This window comes from Stegostoma tigrinum, chromosome 22 (assembly GCF_030684315.1).
Source record: "Stegostoma tigrinum isolate sSteTig4 chromosome 22, sSteTig4.hap1, whole genome shotgun sequence".
NCBI classification, from domain to species: domain Eukaryota; kingdom Metazoa; phylum Chordata; class Chondrichthyes; order Orectolobiformes; family Stegostomatidae; genus Stegostoma; species Stegostoma tigrinum.
The window spans coordinates 43,980,817-44,000,147 of record NC_081375.1 but is presented as its reverse complement, the minus strand read 5'-3'; the positions used below and the strand labels follow the sequence as shown (position 1 = coordinate 44,000,147).

The 19,331-nt window shown below is 40.7% G+C and overlaps 1 protein-coding gene across 2 annotated transcripts in view; it reads left to right on the top strand.

Annotated features, from left to right (window-relative positions):
• Positions 1–19,331, top strand: part of LOC125463674 (dynein axonemal heavy chain 9-like) — a 453,254-nt gene that overhangs the window by 38,929 nt on the left and 394,994 nt on the right. For both annotated transcript variants that reach the window (XM_059653804.1, XM_059653803.1), the window contains exons 8-11: positions 1,476–1,592; positions 4,822–4,972; positions 9,981–10,095; positions 11,712–11,780. In XM_059653804.1, coding sequence (XP_059509787.1) covers positions 1,476–1,592; positions 4,822–4,972; positions 9,981–10,095; positions 11,712–11,780 — 452 coding nt within the window. The remainder of the gene's footprint in view (positions 1–1,475; positions 1,593–4,821; positions 4,973–9,980; positions 10,096–11,711; positions 11,781–19,331) is intronic.

Sequence of the window (19,331 nt, the reverse complement as noted above, 5' to 3'; positions counted from 1 at the left end):
GTATAAGTCTTGCCCTGGTTTGCCTTACACACTCCTCGCATTTATCCAAATTAAACTCCACCTGTCACACCTTGGCCTGTATTACTACTACATGTCTAGCTATATATAAACCTGAGAAGTGAATGCATTGGATGTGATGGATCCTGAAAATGTTAATTTAGTGAGGCTATAAAATCACATTTATGTCAGATTGTTAACCTGCATGTGCATTTAAAATGCCACACATTGGATGTGCATATCAGATGTAATACTTCATTGTTTCATCACTTTGGAAAAACAAAACAGAAAGCAAGTAATTTGTTCTTCATTTTCTAACTTTGATGTCTAGTTTCATTCTAAGGCCATGAGCTAGGTGCTCAAAAGCTCCTGCCATTTGGAGTGCTTTCTCTCCAAGTTAGCCGTCTAAATTAATCTCTGATTGTCTGCTTAAAAACTTCTCCACAAGGATTATCTGAACACCAGTTTTGAAAAGACAGGCCATTGAATGATTTCTGTCGTGTGTGTGTGTTGACATGGGCAGATTTTGACATAGTTACAGAATTGGAGTTGGACAGTCACAGTGATGATGCTGAGGTGTGGTTGGAGGTTTGTCCTGAGGCTAGATATGGGACCAGTGTTCTGAGCTATCTAATTGAGCTTGTTTTGCACCGAGGGTGGATACAGTCATTGGCAAAGGAACAGAAGTTTTCACAGTACTACAAACAGTTCAGTATTAAAACAGGTTGGCTAGGTGTGTTAAAAAAACCAATAAAACTCTAGTTTGTTCTGAGCATAACTTACTTGAGCAAAGACATAAAGATGTTTGAAATACAAAAATTTACACTTTGCAAATGTATACAGCTACCCTTTTTGAAAAATATCGTGTGTACACACTCACTTTCACACCATCGCGTGCGCACAGAGCCTGGGGAGAACGAATAACATTCAGCAATGTTATCTTAGCTATTACTTGGTCAAAGTTCTTCTAAATTCACAGAAAATCTAATTCTTTATTCACCCACAGACTGGGTCATGTGACCTTTCTCTCTAAACGTTGCAGACTCGGTGTCTCCAGCAAAATGGCCTGTTCCTTGCAAATCCAACACTTTTTTCTTTGTTTATAGCTGGTGTATTTTGTTTAGCCAAGCATTTTTTTGTTGCAAAGGTTTTGAAAAGTACGTCTTAGCCGCCCAGTCAGTTGTGATATATTTTGGATAGCGCTCTTTGTAACAACACAAAGGTGTATCATGCTTTAGCTTTGATAGTAGCTCAATACCAAGACCAGATCAAAGAGCAAATCTTGCCACAGACTTATTTTTGATTTTAACCAAAAAACTTTTTCAGCCTCCAGTTTATTTCTGTTGATGACTTTTTGTTTTCAGCTGATGGTTTCGTGTAAAGTCTGATTGCACGCATTGACTCAGGAGGAATGAGTGAAAATATTTGCACAGAAATTCGATATTTTTTAAAAAATAATTTGTTTTCTTGATTGCTAGGAATTTGCAAAAGATTTTTTGGTATGGAAGCAGAAAATTGAGGACATAGACCGACGACTGGTAACTATTCTCGGTCAAGCTTTCGATGACGCACCTGCTTTGGATCATGCATTCAAGGTCTGTTTTAGAGATGATGGTGAAGAAGCTGATGGGACATATTTGGGTATATAGTCACCTTTAGGAAAGCTTTGTTAATCAGGCAGAGTGAATGATGGGCCCCCAGCTCAATGTTATTTGTTTTGAACTTTTGCCTAGGCACATTTTAAACCCCATTGATAATAAAAGGAAATGGTGGGGTTTAAATATGAACAAGAATAGGAACTCTGGCACCCAGACTAATGCTTTGGGGGCATGAGTTGAAATCTCAGTACAGCAACTAGTGGAACTTAAGCTTAACTAATTAATAAAGTCAAATGATATGATAGAAATCTGGAATATAAAGCTAATCTCAGTAATAATGTCAATGAAAACATTGTTGATTATCAGAAAAACCCATTTCATTCACTCATGTCCTTTAAGGAAGGAAATCTGCTGCTGTTACCTGGTTTGGCCTACACATGACTCCAGACCCATAGCACTGTGTGTGTTTATTAGCTGTCCTTAGAAATGGCCTAAAAAACCAATCAGTTCAAGACTGTGAGATGTGGTCAATAAGTGCTGGTCTTGCCAGCGATGCCCACGTCCCATACTGTTTGAAAAAATGTGCAACCGAACACTATCTACAGACATTTTTTTTTTTGTCGAATGAAGGATGAGCCTGCCATTAAAAACTCCCCTTGAAGACCCATCCCCATTCTGAATCGGACTTGGTTCAGTTATTTAATGTTTGAAGCAGTGCACCTTATATCCAAATGGTACCTTCGCAGAGTTGGCTTTGCTAGTCTTCATGATTGACATATAGACCTGGTCATTGGCAACAAATCCTTGCCTGCCTGAGGTAAGTGAAGTAACACAGCATTGCTGGTTTGTTTTGAGATGAACCTGACATAATTTCCACTTGAGCTCTATTGTGATTCAGAATGGGCAACAAATTTCCAAAGTCTGTTTTTGATGTGAATGCCGCGTGTTTCCACTCGGGCTTTACCCGATTTACCTCTCAAATATTGTCAAAATTGTCAAACCCACCTCATATATTTGTTAAATAGTAGTTTGCACAAGACTGTGCCTTTGTGCATAACTGCAGAGAGAACTTGAGGCCCTAGATGTTTTGTAGAGCTTGTAATCAGAACTCCCCACAATTCTGACAGAAGTGTTCAATGGAAACATGATTATGTTGATTAAACCTGCTTGAAAGAGTGTACAGTGAAACAGAAATAATGAGGTTGCTGACTTTCTCGCCAAGCTGGCTTGTTTTTGTTCAGATGTTTTGTCACCATGCTGGGTGACATCTTTGGTGGAGCTTCCGATGAAGAGATGATGTTCTACTCCGCACGGAATTTTTACTGTCTGGTCGGTTGTGGTGAGTAGTGTCATTTCCGGTTTTGATCTGTATGTTACTAGCAATCTGTATACCACTTGGAATCATAGGGGCCCACGAGCCCACAGCCACTCTATGACCAACACTTAGAAGGATTAAAGACCCCATTCCCACAACATGCAGAACCAACATTGTTTACAAAGAGCCATGCAACGTCTGCCACAAACATTACATCAGACAGACAGGAAGGAGACTAGCCATCAGAATACATGAACGTCAGCTAGCAGCAAAACGACATGACAAGCTTTCCTTTAATATCAGTACACTCACACAGAGAAGGACATCAGTTTAACTGGCACAAGGTAATATAGTAGCCCAAGCCAAACATAGACTTGCATGGAAATTCCTAGAGATAATGGTTCTCAATCCATAATACAATGAACAAACATACAAAATTGAACGTCATATACAAACCCATGCAGATCAAAACTGGAAATAATACTACTCACCATAACACACCTGACAGTATATGCCCAAGCGGAGTGAGAACAACATCGCTTCATCGGAGGCTCCATTGATGATGATATCTAGCATGGTGACGAAATATCTGAACGAATACAAGCCCCAGCTCGAGGAGCAAGTCAACAAACTCACTCACACCCTGAGCTACAAATCTTTGCTAAAACTTTAAGCAGGATTAATTGCTGCATAACTCTGCTGAGGTACTGTTCTTCAAACCCAAACCTGACTTTGAGATATTTCACTACGTTTTCTGTCTGTTAGGATTGATTTTCTTGCCTTCATTTAATCCCACCATTGCAGCTAACTTGAATGCTCTTTTTGTTTTGTAAAGTCCATTTCACAGATGTGGGCAAGTTAGCATTTTGTTGCTCATCCCTAATTGCCCCATCAGAAGGTGGTTGTGGAGCTGCCACCATGAAATGTTGCTCTCCATGAGAGTGGGACTGTCAGGGAGCTGAATTGACAGCAAAGCATTGGCCAAGTCAGGATGGTGTTTAGCTTGGATGGGAACTACAGATGGTGGTGTTCCTATGCCTCTGCTGCCCTTGTCCTTCTAGGTTTTGAGGTTATGGGTTTGGAAGGTGCTATCAAAGGAGGCTTGGTAAGTTTCTGCAGTGTTCTCATAAGAACAAAGAATGAAAGACAAGTAAGGCACAGGATCAGGCCCTTCGGTCCTCCAAACCTGTGCCGATCATCATGCCCTAACTAATCTAAAAAACAAACCTCCTGCCCTTATTCAGTCTGTATCCCTCTGGTCCCTCCCTATCCATGTAACCATTTTAAACATCACCAATGTGCCTGCTTCCACCACCTCTTCTGGTAGTGCATTCCAGGCTCCTACTGCTCTGTGGGGAAAAACCTCCTTCGCACATTTCCCTTAAACTTTTTCCCCACCTCACCTTGAACCTGTGCCCCAAGTGATGTGTAGTGCTGCCACTGGACGTGATCAGTGGACGGAGTGAGTGTTGAAGGTGTTAAATGCAATGCAAATCAGATGGGTTGCTTTGTCCTGGATGCTGTCGAGCTTTGAGTGTTGTTAAACTGCATTCGCCCAGTCAAGTGAAGAGTGTTGCATCACATTCCTGGCTTCCACCTTATGGACAGGCTATGCGGAGTCAGCAAGTGAATGACTCTCTGCAGAATTCTCCTCTTCTGACCTATGCATGTAATTGCAGTATTTGTATATGGTTGGTCCACTTTACTTTCTGGCCAGTGATCAACTCTAAACTGTTGGAAGTGGGGGTTGGCTTGGTCACATTGATGAAAGGTCACAGTCTTTATTGAAGCAGGCTCATTGCTACGTTCATTCAGCAGTTTAGACATTTGAGTGCTTTATCATTAACATAATTTCCTGTTTCTTGATTAAATATTCATCTGGCTTCTGTAATGTTTCCTTTCTCTCTTTAGTTACTGGATATGTTTGGCAGCCTCCTCGAGAGGTCTCTAATAGCAGCAGATGCATCTGACAAATACCCTCGCCTCATTGCCATGTACACGAAGGAACTGGATGATGTTAAGCACATTTATAACAGGCAGATGGAAAAAACAGTGGAGTTTGGTATGGATTCATTTTCATGAATGTTGCTGATTGAAAAGCACTTGCATAATGTTGCCATGAAAGTGTGTTGGGGCTACAAATTAAAAGACATTTTTCTCTCTCTCAAACATTTAGTTTTAAGGTCTCTTTTCCCATGTTGGTTCTCCCACTATGCTGTGTACACATTCCCGTCCAGGCTGGTTCTGCTGTCTATCTCAAACCACCTCTTCTGCATATGTTAATCAAGATACCCTGGAGCTAAGTGATAGAGGCTGTACATAATGTTCTGAAAAATTTATGCTTCCCAACTGTCGTAAAATGTTTAGCCATCAGCTCTTATGTCACCCATGGGAAATACAGCGCATGTTCAAATTTGTCTTGGGGTGTTTGAATTTATTTGTTTCCAATACAAAGAATGAACACTGCTGGAAGGATAGCGATTCATCATTTCCCTTGGGGGGTGGTGGCGCGTGCTGCCTTGTTGAGGTGCTGCACTCTGTGTTGTGAAGGTACTCCCAGAGACCAATCAATGAGGGGCTGCGGCAATATGACTGCAGCAACAGTGAAGAAATAGTGTCACAAGGCTGTGTTCACACCATAAACATAGGTGATGGCTGTAGGGAAATGTTCAACCTGCCTGCCTTGTGAGAAAGTGACTGCCAAAGGTAGTCTGATGAAGGGTCTAGGCCCAAAACGTCAGCTCTTGTGCTCCTGAGATGCTGCTTGGCCTGCTGTGTTCGTCCAGCTCCACATTTTGTTATCTTGTTGCCAAAGGTAGCATTTTGCTCTGGTGGGCGAATGGAGCCGGGTGGGGGATGTTGGCAGAGGTCCTCCCCTTTTCCCCCTCCCAGAAATGAGATCACTGGCAGCCACATGACTGCCAGATGTTATGGCAAGTGTTTAAGAGGTCCATCTCAAGGCTCCGGGACATTTTTCCAGATGTTTTATGAAAGAAACAATAAATAATAAAACGACAGCTCCTGCTCTCAAATTTCTCTACGCAGTCTCCAGGCCTCCTCTATGCAGAGCCGAATGAGATGTCGTGGTGTGGTGCTGATATCATCAGGTTAGAAGCTCAGAACACCACACTAATGGTTCGGGAATTCGGATTTGAATTCCATCATGGCAGATGATTATATCTGAATTCAACCAAAAATTCTGTAATCTAGTGGCGACCACCTAACCACTGTTACTTGTTCTAGAATCCCTCCAGTTCACTCATGTCCTTTTGGGAAGTAGATCTGCTACCTCTATCTGGTCTGCCTTCTGAGGGATTTCTGAGTTAACTGCCTGCTTCAGAATTAGGGATGAGCAGCAAATGTTGGCCTAACACTGATGGCCACATCCCTGGAAAGAATAAATAAGAAGTGTTGTCGGAGGAGATATTGGTCAGCATATGGAGTCTGGATGAAAGGTTCTGAACTTAACTTGGAATAGGTTTCCTCCAGTTACTTGTAAGTGGAAAAAAAAATGCCCCGTGACCTCTGAGGAGCTGTAAATTGTGAATCTTAACAAAGCTGGTTAGAGTCCATGAAATTGGTGGAGGGCTAGCAGATGACAATCTACTCAGCAAGATCCAGCCTGCTTGGGAGTGCAAGCCTGGATTTTTGCAAGCTTATCCCTCTTTGACTCAAATTGTGTGCAGTAGGGTTGGGGGATGGGAGTCATTGAATTACATTCCACCTGCCTTTTTTAAAGTCTGTTTCACCCTATGTTTCCAAATCATGGTGGTGTGTGCTTTGGAGTTGGTAGTGCTCCCAGGCATCTGCTGCAACTGTCTGTGGGTTTCAAAGATGCTGTTGGGGAAGCCTTGTGAAGAGAGGAATTAGCACGAGTATAAGTATTCTTCACCATTGTTTGGACAATGAGTGCTGCATTCTTTTTTCAATGCATTTCCCTGCATTGTGTTGGAGTAAATCCAAAGGAGGTTCCTCTGAAGTACCTGTTTTGTGCAATGAGCAGTGTGAGAAAATTAATAAAATCTGAAAGAGCTGCGGATGTTGTAAATCAGGAACAAAAACAAAGTTGCTGGAAAAGCTTAGCAGGTCTGGTGGCACCTGTGGAGTAGAAAACAAAATTAACATTTTGTGTGTGTGTGTGTGTGTGTGTGTGTGTGTGTGTGTATTAATGTTGGATGTAAGTAGGTCTTGAATTTGTTTTTTGTCTAAGCACTGAGGGACATTTACTGATTTAATATAATAATGGATGGATGTTGTTTATGTAAATATACCATTGTTATATAAGTCAAGTACGAATTCACAAAAAAAACAGGGAGGAACGTGTTTGTTAATTCATTCTCACATTTTATGATGAAAATCAGTGTGTTTATTTGAACAGTTATCTTTTCACTAACAGCAAAGAAAATGTCCTGAATATTTAGTTTAGCCTCTTGAAAAGCATAAACGGTTTTAAGAGTTTTTGATAAAAACCAGAAGGACTGCGGATGCTGTAAATCAGGAATAAAAACGGAAGTTGCTGGAAAAACTCAGGTTTGACAGGATCTGTGAAGAAAAGTCAGAGTTAACATTTCTGGAACAGTGATCCCTCCTCAGCGTACCTGAAACATTTAACTCTGGTTTTTCCAGCAACTTCAGTTTTTGTTCATTTTAAGAATTTGTGATGAGCGATAAAAGCCCTTATTACAAAGACTGATGATGGAAGTAATTTTGGCCACACATCTTAACCTTCCTTGGATCCTACATTTCATGGCATTAAACTGTCTCCTGGATGACCTTTACCGATTTGGCCTCTTTTAGTTACCTAATCTTTGGCCAATTATAACATTCTTTGATTTAACTTGCATAATTTTACATTGAGAGGCAAGCCTGCAACCTGCAGGCACTGTATAATGTGTGTGAATAACATGACTAGCTTTTTTGGGAAAATGTATCTTCAGGGAGTTGGGTAGAGTGAGTTATAAGTGGCATTCTCTAGAAAAAAAATTGGGAAAGCTTCTCCCATTAATATTTGTTTTTAATAAGATTGAACTCTTCATTACTGTATTCTGCCCAGAACTGATCACATTATGGAATGCTAATTTCAAATCAGATGAGTCATTCCAAAATGTAATCGTTCAGCTATTTGGATTCAGTGCAGGAGATCTCATTCTGGTGCCAGCAAACCTGCTTTATGCTCTTATTTGTGTAGTGACTTGCAACTGAATAATGCCATTGAATCCTATAATTAAATCTGCATTCTGGGCTCACACTGCTCATTGCCCAGCAGAGATGCTAAAGAGGAACTTCCTTTAGATTTAATCCATGCAGGGAAATGCAGCTTTCGGGGGGAAAAAAAATTAAGCATGTCTCCATTTTAATCTTGAAGAAATGTGAAGAAAAAAATAAATTTACTTGCAGTGACTTACGTGTATTTTGCTGAGAAGCTTCGAACTGTTAGAATGTCATTAATGTTTGTAGTCTTTCCGCTTCCTTTTGTATTTTCAAAGAAAAGAAGAGGCGACTAGAATTCCACTGTGCAATGTACAGGCGTCTTTTCTAGCCTTTTTTTGTAACCTGTTTCTACAACCTGAGCTGTTGTCCTCAGATCTCCACATAACAACAATGCCATTAATTCTATGGAAATGTTTTAATTTATTCACGATGGTTAAAAGAGATAATATTAAGATATGTCTGAAAACCTCGTGACCTTGTTCAGAGCAATTGGTACATTCATTCAAAATATGTCAAGAAAAACTAACAGAAGTAAGATTAGCATGTGTCATTGATTTTATAGTCACTATCTGTGACAGTTAACAACTTGCATGATGACTGAGGGACATTCACGAATGGAATTATTCACCCTGTGCAGAGGAAGCTGGGAACACTTAAGCCTGGAACTGTATCTTTTTATCATGTTTCCACAGTAGAAGTAGCTAACATGTCAACTATTTCCATGTAACAATAGCAGGTTTCAGTTAAGGTCTCCCTGACAAAGTGACAACTGGAGAAGTGGGAACTGTAGCTGGTTTCTGCGGTATTTTCCCAGATGTCCGTTCCTGGCACCTTTTGTGATATTTGCCCGTCTACCAATGTGTGACAGTGGTTTGTTTGAGGTAGTTTTCTGCCACCAATCCTATGTTGCCTTTAATTTGCCTTGGGGTTCATCGATGATTGGTGACAGTGGATACATCACTATGGAGCATTGACAGAAGAGGCACTGATCTTGAATGGCAAGATGGCTTGTTGCATGATAGCAATAAGTATGACTGCATTTGTCAGGCATAGCTACTAGGATTTTAGGGAACTGGCACAGTTAGAATGGGCTTCCCCAAAAACTAGAGTAGAGCTTCCTGTCTCAATCCACAGACTTTGTGACATCTGGAGAATGACCATTAACCCCTTCAGAACTATTATGCAAACAACAGTTTCCAGTTACAATTATCAGCCATTTTGATTGCAATCAATTGAGATAAGTGTAAACTGGTTGAAATTTCCAACTGGTTTTAAGAACTTTTTCTTTTCCATTATATTGTGGTATGATAAGATTTGCATAAATCAGGAAGCTCGAACTGGTCATGTGGCTCTACATGCATGAGAGAGAGGATGCCAGTCTAGAATGATCATGTGATGAGAAGGATTTTGGATGTTACACCAAGAGAATGGTATTTAATAAGCCTATGTAAATAAAGTGGTGTTACAGTACATGAGGAGCTGAAGAGCCTTACTAAGAGATAAGACACAAGGAGTTTCCATGGCAGTGAATGTGTAAGCACTCTCAGCCCACAGATCCACAGAATCTCATTATGCAGGGAGCAACGCTTTAAAGCGAAAGATAAACCGAAAATGGCATTCCCTTTTCTCTTCAAGCACAGCCTATACTTTTATTCTATACAAAGCCTCCCAGCTGTGAACAATGCACATAGAAATCCTTTACTTAAAGAGAATATTTCCACAATAAACTTATTGATGAACATTGCCATGTCTGGAGAATTATTTTCCTCCTTTCTTAAGCACGAAGACTGTGTTTGTTTTTAGAAAACGGTATCTGATTATTACTTTTCCTGATTGAGACTCTGTTTTCTGTTTTGTAGGATTCCCACTTGTGAACAAGAACATGCCAGCTGTAGGGGGCGGGTTGCGCTGGGCACTGGAATTAAGAGAACGGATTCAGGTCCCATTTAATGGCTTCAAAAGTATCTCACACCCGTATGTATTGAGCTCGATACAATGAGCATTGTTCTCAGAAAGTGCTATCTCTCTTTTTTTTTCTATAACTGACCAAATGGCATTTTCCCTCTTTAAAGAAAAAATGGCCTAGGAAGATATTTGACTTGAAACAGAAACAGAAAGTACTGGAGACAAAGAAGGGTCACTGGACCTGAAAAGTTAACTCTGCTTTCCTTCCACAGATGCTGCAGAGCTGCTGAGTTAATTTCTGTGTTTATTTCAGAACTTCAGCATCTGCAGTTCTTTGTTTTTGGCTTTGGGGTCTGAAAAAGCCTGTGGATGTGCCCCCTGAGAGTTGCATTACTGTACCAGTTCCACAGCCTTGGCAAGATGGGTAACATCTTGCAATGGTGCTTAAATGGATTTTTTTTAAGAATGAAAAGAAAAGGGCACTGGGAATGGAAGCAACTATACATCACTTTGAGAACTGGCACAGGCATTACAGGCTGTTTAGCTTGCTTTGTGCTTTAACATTGTGGCTAAACCCTGTTCAGGATATCTTATTGTGCGCAAAATTGCTGCAACATTTGCCTTTAAATCGAGTCTTTGCATTTTAAAGCATTATTCTTTGTATGTAAATCACTTTGAGAAGTTTCTGAACAGTGGCATGTTTCATGATGTATAAAAACCAACCCCCCCCCCCCCCAAATCTTTCATAGATAACAAGGTGTAGAGCTGGATGGACACAGCAGGCCAAGCAGCATCAGATGAGCAGGAAGGCTGACGTTTTGGACCTAGACCCTTTAGGCCCAAAACGTCAGCCTTCCTGCTCCACTGATGCTGCTTGGCCTGCTGTGCCCATCCAGCTCTACACCTTGTCAATGCAGATTCTCCAGCATCTTCAGTTCCTACTATCTCTCTTCCCCACCCCCCCCCCACCCCAAAATCTTGTCCTGGTGACAAGCTGAATCAGAATAAAAACCAAAAGAACTGCAGATGCTGTAAGGAACAAAAACACAGTTGCTGGAAAAGCTCAGCGGGTCTGGCAGCATCTGTGGAGGGACAGAGGAGTTAATGTTTTGGGTCCGGTGACCCTTCTTCAGAACTCAGCAGACTCGAAACATAAACTCTGTTTTCCCCTTCACAGATGCTGCCAGACCTGCTGAGTTTTTCCAGCAACTTTGTTTTTGTTCCTGATTTACAGCATCAGCGGTTCTTTTGGTTTTTATTCAGCTTGTCACCAGGAGAGAGATGGGGGGAGATAGCAGGAACTCCTAAGATGCTGCTTGTCCTGTTGTGTTCATCCAGCTCCATACTTCTGTTATCTCAGATTCTCCAGCATCTGCAGTTCCTGTTATCTCTGAGCTTTTCCAGCAACTTTGTTTTTGTTCCTGAATCAGAATAAGGTTGATTGGGCATTATAGTCTTATTGATGCTTCTATGAAAAATGGACTTGCAAAGATAGCTGCATTTAATGTACTTGGCCCCTGGTTTGGAAATATATAGAAACAAGTGAATGGCACTGATTTCCATACTTATACATTCCTTCAAATCTTTTCAGGGTTCTCTTGCATATGTTATTATTGAATCTGGACACAAGGGAAAAATTGGCTACACTCTGTAAATGTTGTAAACATGTAAATGATTTTCTGCAGGTGCATGGACTCATCTGAAGGCAAAGAAATGATTCAGAAATATGAGGAGATGATGGAACTTTTGGATATGTAAGTAATAGTCATTGTTTAGTATTAGGTAGCTCTCCAAAAACATGCCTTCATGCATTGAAACAATTTTATAACATGTAAGCTATGAAGATTTATTGAACTGGATGAATTGCTTCTCATTATGTTCCAATTGGATGACTTGGATCGTTGACACATTTCAATGCAATTATGCTTTGTAACCAGAGTTTGTGAGACTGATAATTATCCAAGAGTTTATCAAAATCACAAAAGCTTTTGACTGTTATACTTGCAACAAAAGTTTCTTTTCTGAGGCATCCTTATTTTATTGTGTGATACTTCCTATTGGAAGCTTTATTGTAATGCAGTTAGCAGCATCCTGCCTTTGAGCCTGAAGCTCTGGGTTGAAGATCTACTCAAGGACTTGATGACCAAAGAAGGTGTGCAGCCAAACAGACTGAGTATCAAATGGAGTAAATTCTTCCAACATCTGCACATGGCAGGCAGTAAGAGTGGGAGAAATTTCTGGTCAGCCATGTTACGGAATAAATGCTGGAACCTCTATAATTACAATTCACAGTTCCAGACTGTAACATGCATATGCAAAAACGCATGTTTCCACAGCAACACAGTCTGAGTGAACTATGACACACCACCACCTCCACTTTGGTGCAAGTCTGATGAGAAACACAGGGAAAATTGCCCCTAATTTCTACCTTATTTAAACATGATGCAAAATGGATTTCCTAAGCGTGGCATTGGTTATGGAGATTGTGGAAGATTGGTTACTGTCATTGGACTAGTAATCCTGAGACCCAGGCTAATGCTTTGGTGACACAAGTAGAAATTCCTCCATTGCAGATTGTTGTAAAAAAAACTACCTAGTTCTTAAATATCCTTAAGGGAATGAAATCTGCCATCCATTAGATTGAAATCTGTCATCCACTAAATAGCAAGCTCTTTATTTTCTGTGCTTCAAGATGGCACTGGAAAGTGGCGACATTGTACGACACTTTTCACTGTAATTGTAACAGAATACATGTGGCAATATAATAAATCAAATCAAATCAAGCCTTCTGAAATGTTTCTGCAAACCTCTCGATTCTGGAGCAATTAAGATTGAACAACAAATGTTGGCCTTTCCAGCAACACCCACAGCCCATGAAAGAATAAAAAACAATCTCAGTGAGATCAACATGGGAAACTGACAACAAATGCCTTAGTCTCTCACCGAGTTGAATTCTTTCTAATCTGTCATGTGTAGTTTCTCTGGGTGCATGATTAAAACATTCAGCTTTGACTTTATTTGCTTTCTGATCATGACACAATTCAATTAGCAGTGATTAAAGAAATGGATGTGGTCTATTGTGCTTAGCAGTTTAATAGCCTCAACTCCATACTGAGTGTTCAGCTACTTTATACACTGGCAGAGAATAGTTTTTGAACCAGCCAAAGGAGACATGTTGGGGAATGCTGTTGTATACAGAAGATCATATTGGCAGAAAAGTTGTTTAGAACAATGGTGGTGTGTTTTTTTAAAAAAAAATTATAAATTCTCTTGGTCTAGGGATTAAGCAACAGGGTGAAAGGAATTCCGATGAGAACAGTGGAGGCAAAAATTATGGGACACTTTAAGAAACAAATAAAATCCATGTTGGCAATTCGTTATACATTTCTAGTTTGAGGAGTTTTCCTCATCTGTACCTCTCTTGGAATGATCCCTCATGTTGAGGATCTAGAAAACTTGAATGCAGAAATAACTTGGAATCTGCCAAAATTCTACTAGCTGTGTAATGCCTGACTTGTACTCCAGGCTGCATGCAAGGGCTGATTTCTTTGTAATGGCTGTTACTTCTATTTTTTGAACATTAGGTGGCCCTCTAAAACCACAGTACTTTCTTTCCTCCAATATTCTATACTCAGGTTTGTTTTATTGAACTTTCTCTTTATTTTCCAACTGGACATTTTCTTGTTATTCTGCAGTGCTGGTGGTGTGAAAATGATCAATGTTTTGGTGGCAAATAACACATTCAGATCTATGACTTTCAATCACTTTTGTATCATCTTTTTACAGAATGCTAGGAGCACATTTTCCAGCAACTAGCCGTGAGCTGTGACAGCTCCAGGTTATGATAGTTCGGACTGAGTTATTAATGGATTTAAAAAAAAATAACATTGGGATGCTTAACCACAAGTGTGTGAATGAGATAGCATTGTAGATATAAATATTTATTTCTAAAATATTTATAAATAAAATATTTATTGATAAATATAAATATTTATAAAATATTTAGCTGAAGCATAAAACTGTGATAAAGCATTGCACTGAAATAATAAGAAATATTTTACTCAGCCAGCTATTGTATTTATGGTCTCAATGCAGGGTGAGAAAATCATGTTGAGAGTTGTTTGATTTAGCTTGAAACATTTCCACATGACTGGAATTTCCCAAACACGGATATTTAGGTTGGAGACATTATCATGCATATGATAAAACCTAGTATTAAGTCATAAATAACTAACAGTCTTCTATGCATTGGAAGTATTTGCCTAATTTGGAAGATTCTACTCGATTACATTATAAATGCCTAAAAAGCATCATCCACACACAAATCTTGGATTTGCTTGATGCATAACAGTACCTTTTATGTTCACTTCAGTTGGTTACTACAAATGTGTTCTGTGTTCAGATATGTTTTTTGAAAGAAATAATAGTTAATCTCTTTCATCAAAAAATCCTATTTTGAATTGTTTTCAGAAGAGGTTATGTTTTGATTTTAATTTTTTCAATGTAGTTTTAAACCTGAATTCTACTCCATGATCTGTATTTTCTCTTTACTGATTCTGACAGGCTTGCTCTTCATGTTCAACAGTTGTTTTTACTTCAGTTTCAAGTATTTGGCTCATTTTAAAATCAGAGCCCTTTAACATCAGTGCACTCTGTCTTTCTCTCCTCACTTCCATGTATTTTAGATTTTATTTTCCAAAATGAATATTTCTACAGGGCAGCATTCTTGCTGTTGCTGTGATGCCGGGTGGGAGCACAAATCCCCGATCCCTTTTTTTAATCACGGAAATATATGAAAAAGGCAGGAAGAAAATAGCTGGTGCACCTACAAGGCTCACTCTACTGCCCGTCACTGTCAACGCAACCAGCAACCTCATTGCATCTCCACATAAAATATCAAGCCCATTACAATGGCAAAAAAGCCTCTAGGAAATCCTTCTCCGACTCTCAAAAGTGATCAAATACATTGCAGAAAAAGTATCCGTGATACATATCAGAGATAAATTGCAGGGAGGGGGAGGTGAAGGTGGATCGGGGGATAGGGGTGGTGGTTAAGTGGTGTAATGTCTTGACTGGTAATCCATTAGCCCAAGTTATTATTCTGTGGGCATGGGCTTGTGTCCCACTGTGGCTGATGATGAAATTTGAACTCAATAAAAAAAAATTTGGAATTAAAAAAAAACTAGTCTCCAAGTAACCATGTAACTATTGTCGGTTGTTATAAATATTCTTCTCGTTCACTATCAGGAAGGAAATCTGTCATTCTAACCTGTTCTGGCCAACATGATAGTCCAGATCTACAGCAATGTGATTGACTCTTAACTGTTGGTGTTGCCCACATTTTATGAACAAACCGTGGTATTGTCCAAGTTGGGAACTCATTCATCTTTCTTTTCAGTGTGTGCAGCGTATTAATACTCATTACATGAGGCAGCACTTTTTTCCAAATTTCAGCAAGTCCTCTGTGACAAGATTTTCTTCTGCTTAATGGCCTTATGCTTACAATTCCATAGGGTGCACACAAGCCTGGCATTGATGGCATAACTATGTGTATTGAATTACATCTGGAGTTTTGATGTGTAATTGAGCTCCGTGCAGAAAAAAAATTGCTATTTGTGAAGACCTTCTGTGCATGTGCACACAATCTATTCTATAACCAACCCAAAATCTGCCCATTAATACCGCAGGAACTCAATCATTGTCAGAAGTTTATTGTATGACACCTATTCAGAGTCTTGTTTTGACAATCAAAGAACATATTCTTACGAGGACTATTGACTTCCCAAAAATTAAATCAGTTTTGGTAGATATGATCTGTTTCCAGATATACTAATATCATTGCCTGTGTTTATCTTGCGCATGGTTAATCCCATTCTGATAACATTTTCCCTTCCCCAGATTACCTGTGGGTAGTCTTTTCTTTTCATCTCCATGTTCCTGTGTGCGAGATCACCCACACTATACAGATGCTGGTTATATTTTCAGCTACTTTCCACTCCAGGCTAAAATCATTATTTATTGGACAGTGATAATAGGAACTGCAGATGCTGGAGAATCCGAGATAACAAGATGTGGCGCTGGATAAACATGGCAGGCCAAGCAGCATCTTAGGAGCAGGAAAGCTGACATTTCGGGCCTAGACCCTTCATCAGAAATGCAGCAGTTGGGGCCAAATAGGGAAGGCTTGAATGTGAGCTGTAGTCCTCTGGGGATGATCTGGTTCAGTAGGCATGTACTAAGAAAGATGATGAGGCTGTAGTTCCTGGTTTACTTCAGGATGTGGTCGAGCAGTTTCAAGGCTGAAGAGATTACGAGAGAGTTGCACTGGGAGAGAGATCCACTGACGTTTGTCAAGAGGGAGGAGGGCAACTTCTTCAGGTGAGGCATCCCCTATTTTTGAAGAAGGGCCTAGGCCCGAAAAACATCAGCTTTCCTGCTCCTCAGATGCTGCTTGGCCTGCTGTGTTCATCCAGCTTCACGCTTTGTTACCTCTATTTATTGGACAGTGCCTTTATGATTCAGACCAGGCCAATCTACAACAGGTACTGTGAAGAACTGGAGAAGTACCACCAGTGACATCTTTGCAGATCCAAAAAAACACTCCCAACGGCAACATCCTCTCCCAAGCTAACTCTCCCAGTGTCAAAATGCCAATTATTAAAGCTAGCTCAGCTAGACTGGAAATGTCATTTATATACCGGACACCATAACTCCTCCAAAGTAACTCTGCTTGGAAAACTAAAGCAGAACCCTCTGGACTCAATATTGAGTCTAGGGCCTAAACTCTCCCATGTCCCAAACCCCCACTCCCCATACCAGGCCTTGTTACCACATAGCCTGCCACTCCACACCCCCCCGTTGTTAGTCACTAACAGTCCCCATTAACAACTATTCACCCTTGCAGCCTAATCGTTAGCAACTCCTTTGTCTGTCCAACTGTCTTTCTCTCTCTTTGGGCTCTATCCTATCGTTTACTCCCTACCCCACCCACCTCCCTATTTTCGGCTTAAAAACTGATGTTTTCCCGGCCACCGACAGTTCTGAGGAAGGGTCACTGGACCCGAAACATTCACTATGTTTTCTCCATTACAGATGCTGCCAGACCTGCTGAGCTTTTCCAGCAACTTCATTTTTAGTTCTGCTTGGAACTCGGTCATGACAGACGGTTCTGAGGGAGACAACAGCGTGTGGGATAATTTCACGGTATTCTTTTTCATGGGAAACCCAGACTTGCAATTGATAGAAATGAAGCTGGTTCATTCTTGAAAGAGCCAGACGTATCTTAAGATTTGTTTGGGAATGTGCTGAGGTGGAATAGAGGAGCCGGAGTGTGTGCACAAACCTCTAAACTGTTTATGTACCTGAACCTTTAAGTGTCATCTGTTCAACACGTGGCACAGTCTGCAGGTCATACTTTGAGCTTATAAGATGAAGGGTCTAGGCCCGAAACATCAGCTTTTGTGCTCCTAAGATGCTGCTTGGCCCGCTGTGTTCATCCAGCTCCACACTTTGTTATTTCACAACTCATTGAATCAGAGTGAAATGAAGGTCATCCTTGATCATGAGAATCTGTCAAAGAGGAGAGGGAACTTTCAGCCATTAACTTTGGCTGTGAGTTTTAAACTGAAGGACAGGATCTTATTGGGGCTTGAGATTCGGGGTCTTTGTTGAGGTTTGTGACAGAACACGTAGGGGTGACCTCGTAGAGGTTTATAAAATCATGAGAGACGTAGATAAGGTGAATAGCGAAGGTCTGTTCCCCAGGGTAGGAGAGTCCAAATCCGAAGGGCATAGATTTAAGGTGAAAGAGGAAAGCATTAAAAGGGACCTGAGGGGCAACTTTTTCATGCAGCGGGTGGTTGGTATATGGATAGAGCTGCCAGAGGAAGTGGTAGAGGTGAGAACCATTACAACATTTAAAGACAGTTCGGACAGGAGTATGAATAGGAAAAGGATGGAGCGATAAGGGCCAAATTCTGGCAAATGGGACAAGTCCAGTTCAGGAAACCAGGTCAGCATAGATGAGTTGCGTTGAAGTATGACTTTATGACTCTCTGCTTGTAATTACCGGAAGTCTGGTAAGGCCCATCTCAAATGTCGGGAACAACTTGCTGCATCTTTTAAGCTGGACATTGAGGCAATCTCTCACTTGGCAGTGGGGAGTTGACAGTTAAGGGGCTCTATATGAGACACCAGGCACCAGCATCTTAGTAAATGTTCTATTGGCATCATTCACATGCAATCCACTTCCATGGACATCAATGCCAGATCCTGAAGAACCATCAGGGCACATCCCTGATCCAATTAGAGTATGTTTCTGCACTTCAATGGTCCCGCTCCAACTACACCGATCACTATCTTTGTAAAGCTGCTGTGAGGACATTGCACTGAGGGTCATACACCCAGCTTGTGGACTAGGCTGCATCTCCAGGCTCAGTTTCAATGCCTTATTTTCTAGTGCTTGCAAGTGTTGTGCAACCACATCTGTGCTGTGAATATGCAAACTCCAGAGGTTAAAACTGCTACTTTGATAATGACGTACTGATCCAGACTTACCTGACCATCCTACTTCTGAGCTCAATGTTCAAGTCGTATTGTTTGGAAGAACTGCAGCATCCCACATTAATTCCTTATTAAGGACTCCACATTACAGTCTGAAGGGTTAATTGTTCCAACAGTTGCCAATCATTAGCTCACTCCGTATTGGCCACAGTCAGTGCTGCCACCTGCCACGTTGATAGAAGATTAAAGCACTCCCATGATACACTGGTAGCGTTCCAAATCAGTCTCAGGAGCATGTGATTGACATTCACTGAAGAGTGAATTCACAGGCATGAATGTCTATTCACATTGTTTCTGGCCCCTGCACTCCTCCAAACTCCATTCCCGACTTACTGACTCCATTCCATTTTGTGGGTAACCAACAGAGAAAAGTTCTATTTCTTCACAACTTTGGTGTCACATCTGATCCGTAGCTGAATCTCTGATCACTTACGCGTGCATTCGCGAGAGCCCACAACTTCAGCCTCCACATCATCGCTTAACTTTGTCCCATCTTAGCTTATTTGCTGCTGAAACCTATATCTCTCTCTTTGTTTCCTCTCATCTTAAACTCTTACAGCACACTCGAGGCTGGGCTGTCACATTTGGCCTTCATAAGCCTCCCCTGTTTGTGTCATTCATCTTCTTTCCCTCTCCTTCCTCTGCTTGCTGATCTACACTGGGTTTCTGGTTAAAAAACCAACTTGATTGTAAAATATACATCCTTGTTTACAAATTGATCCATAACTTGCTGCTCCCTATTT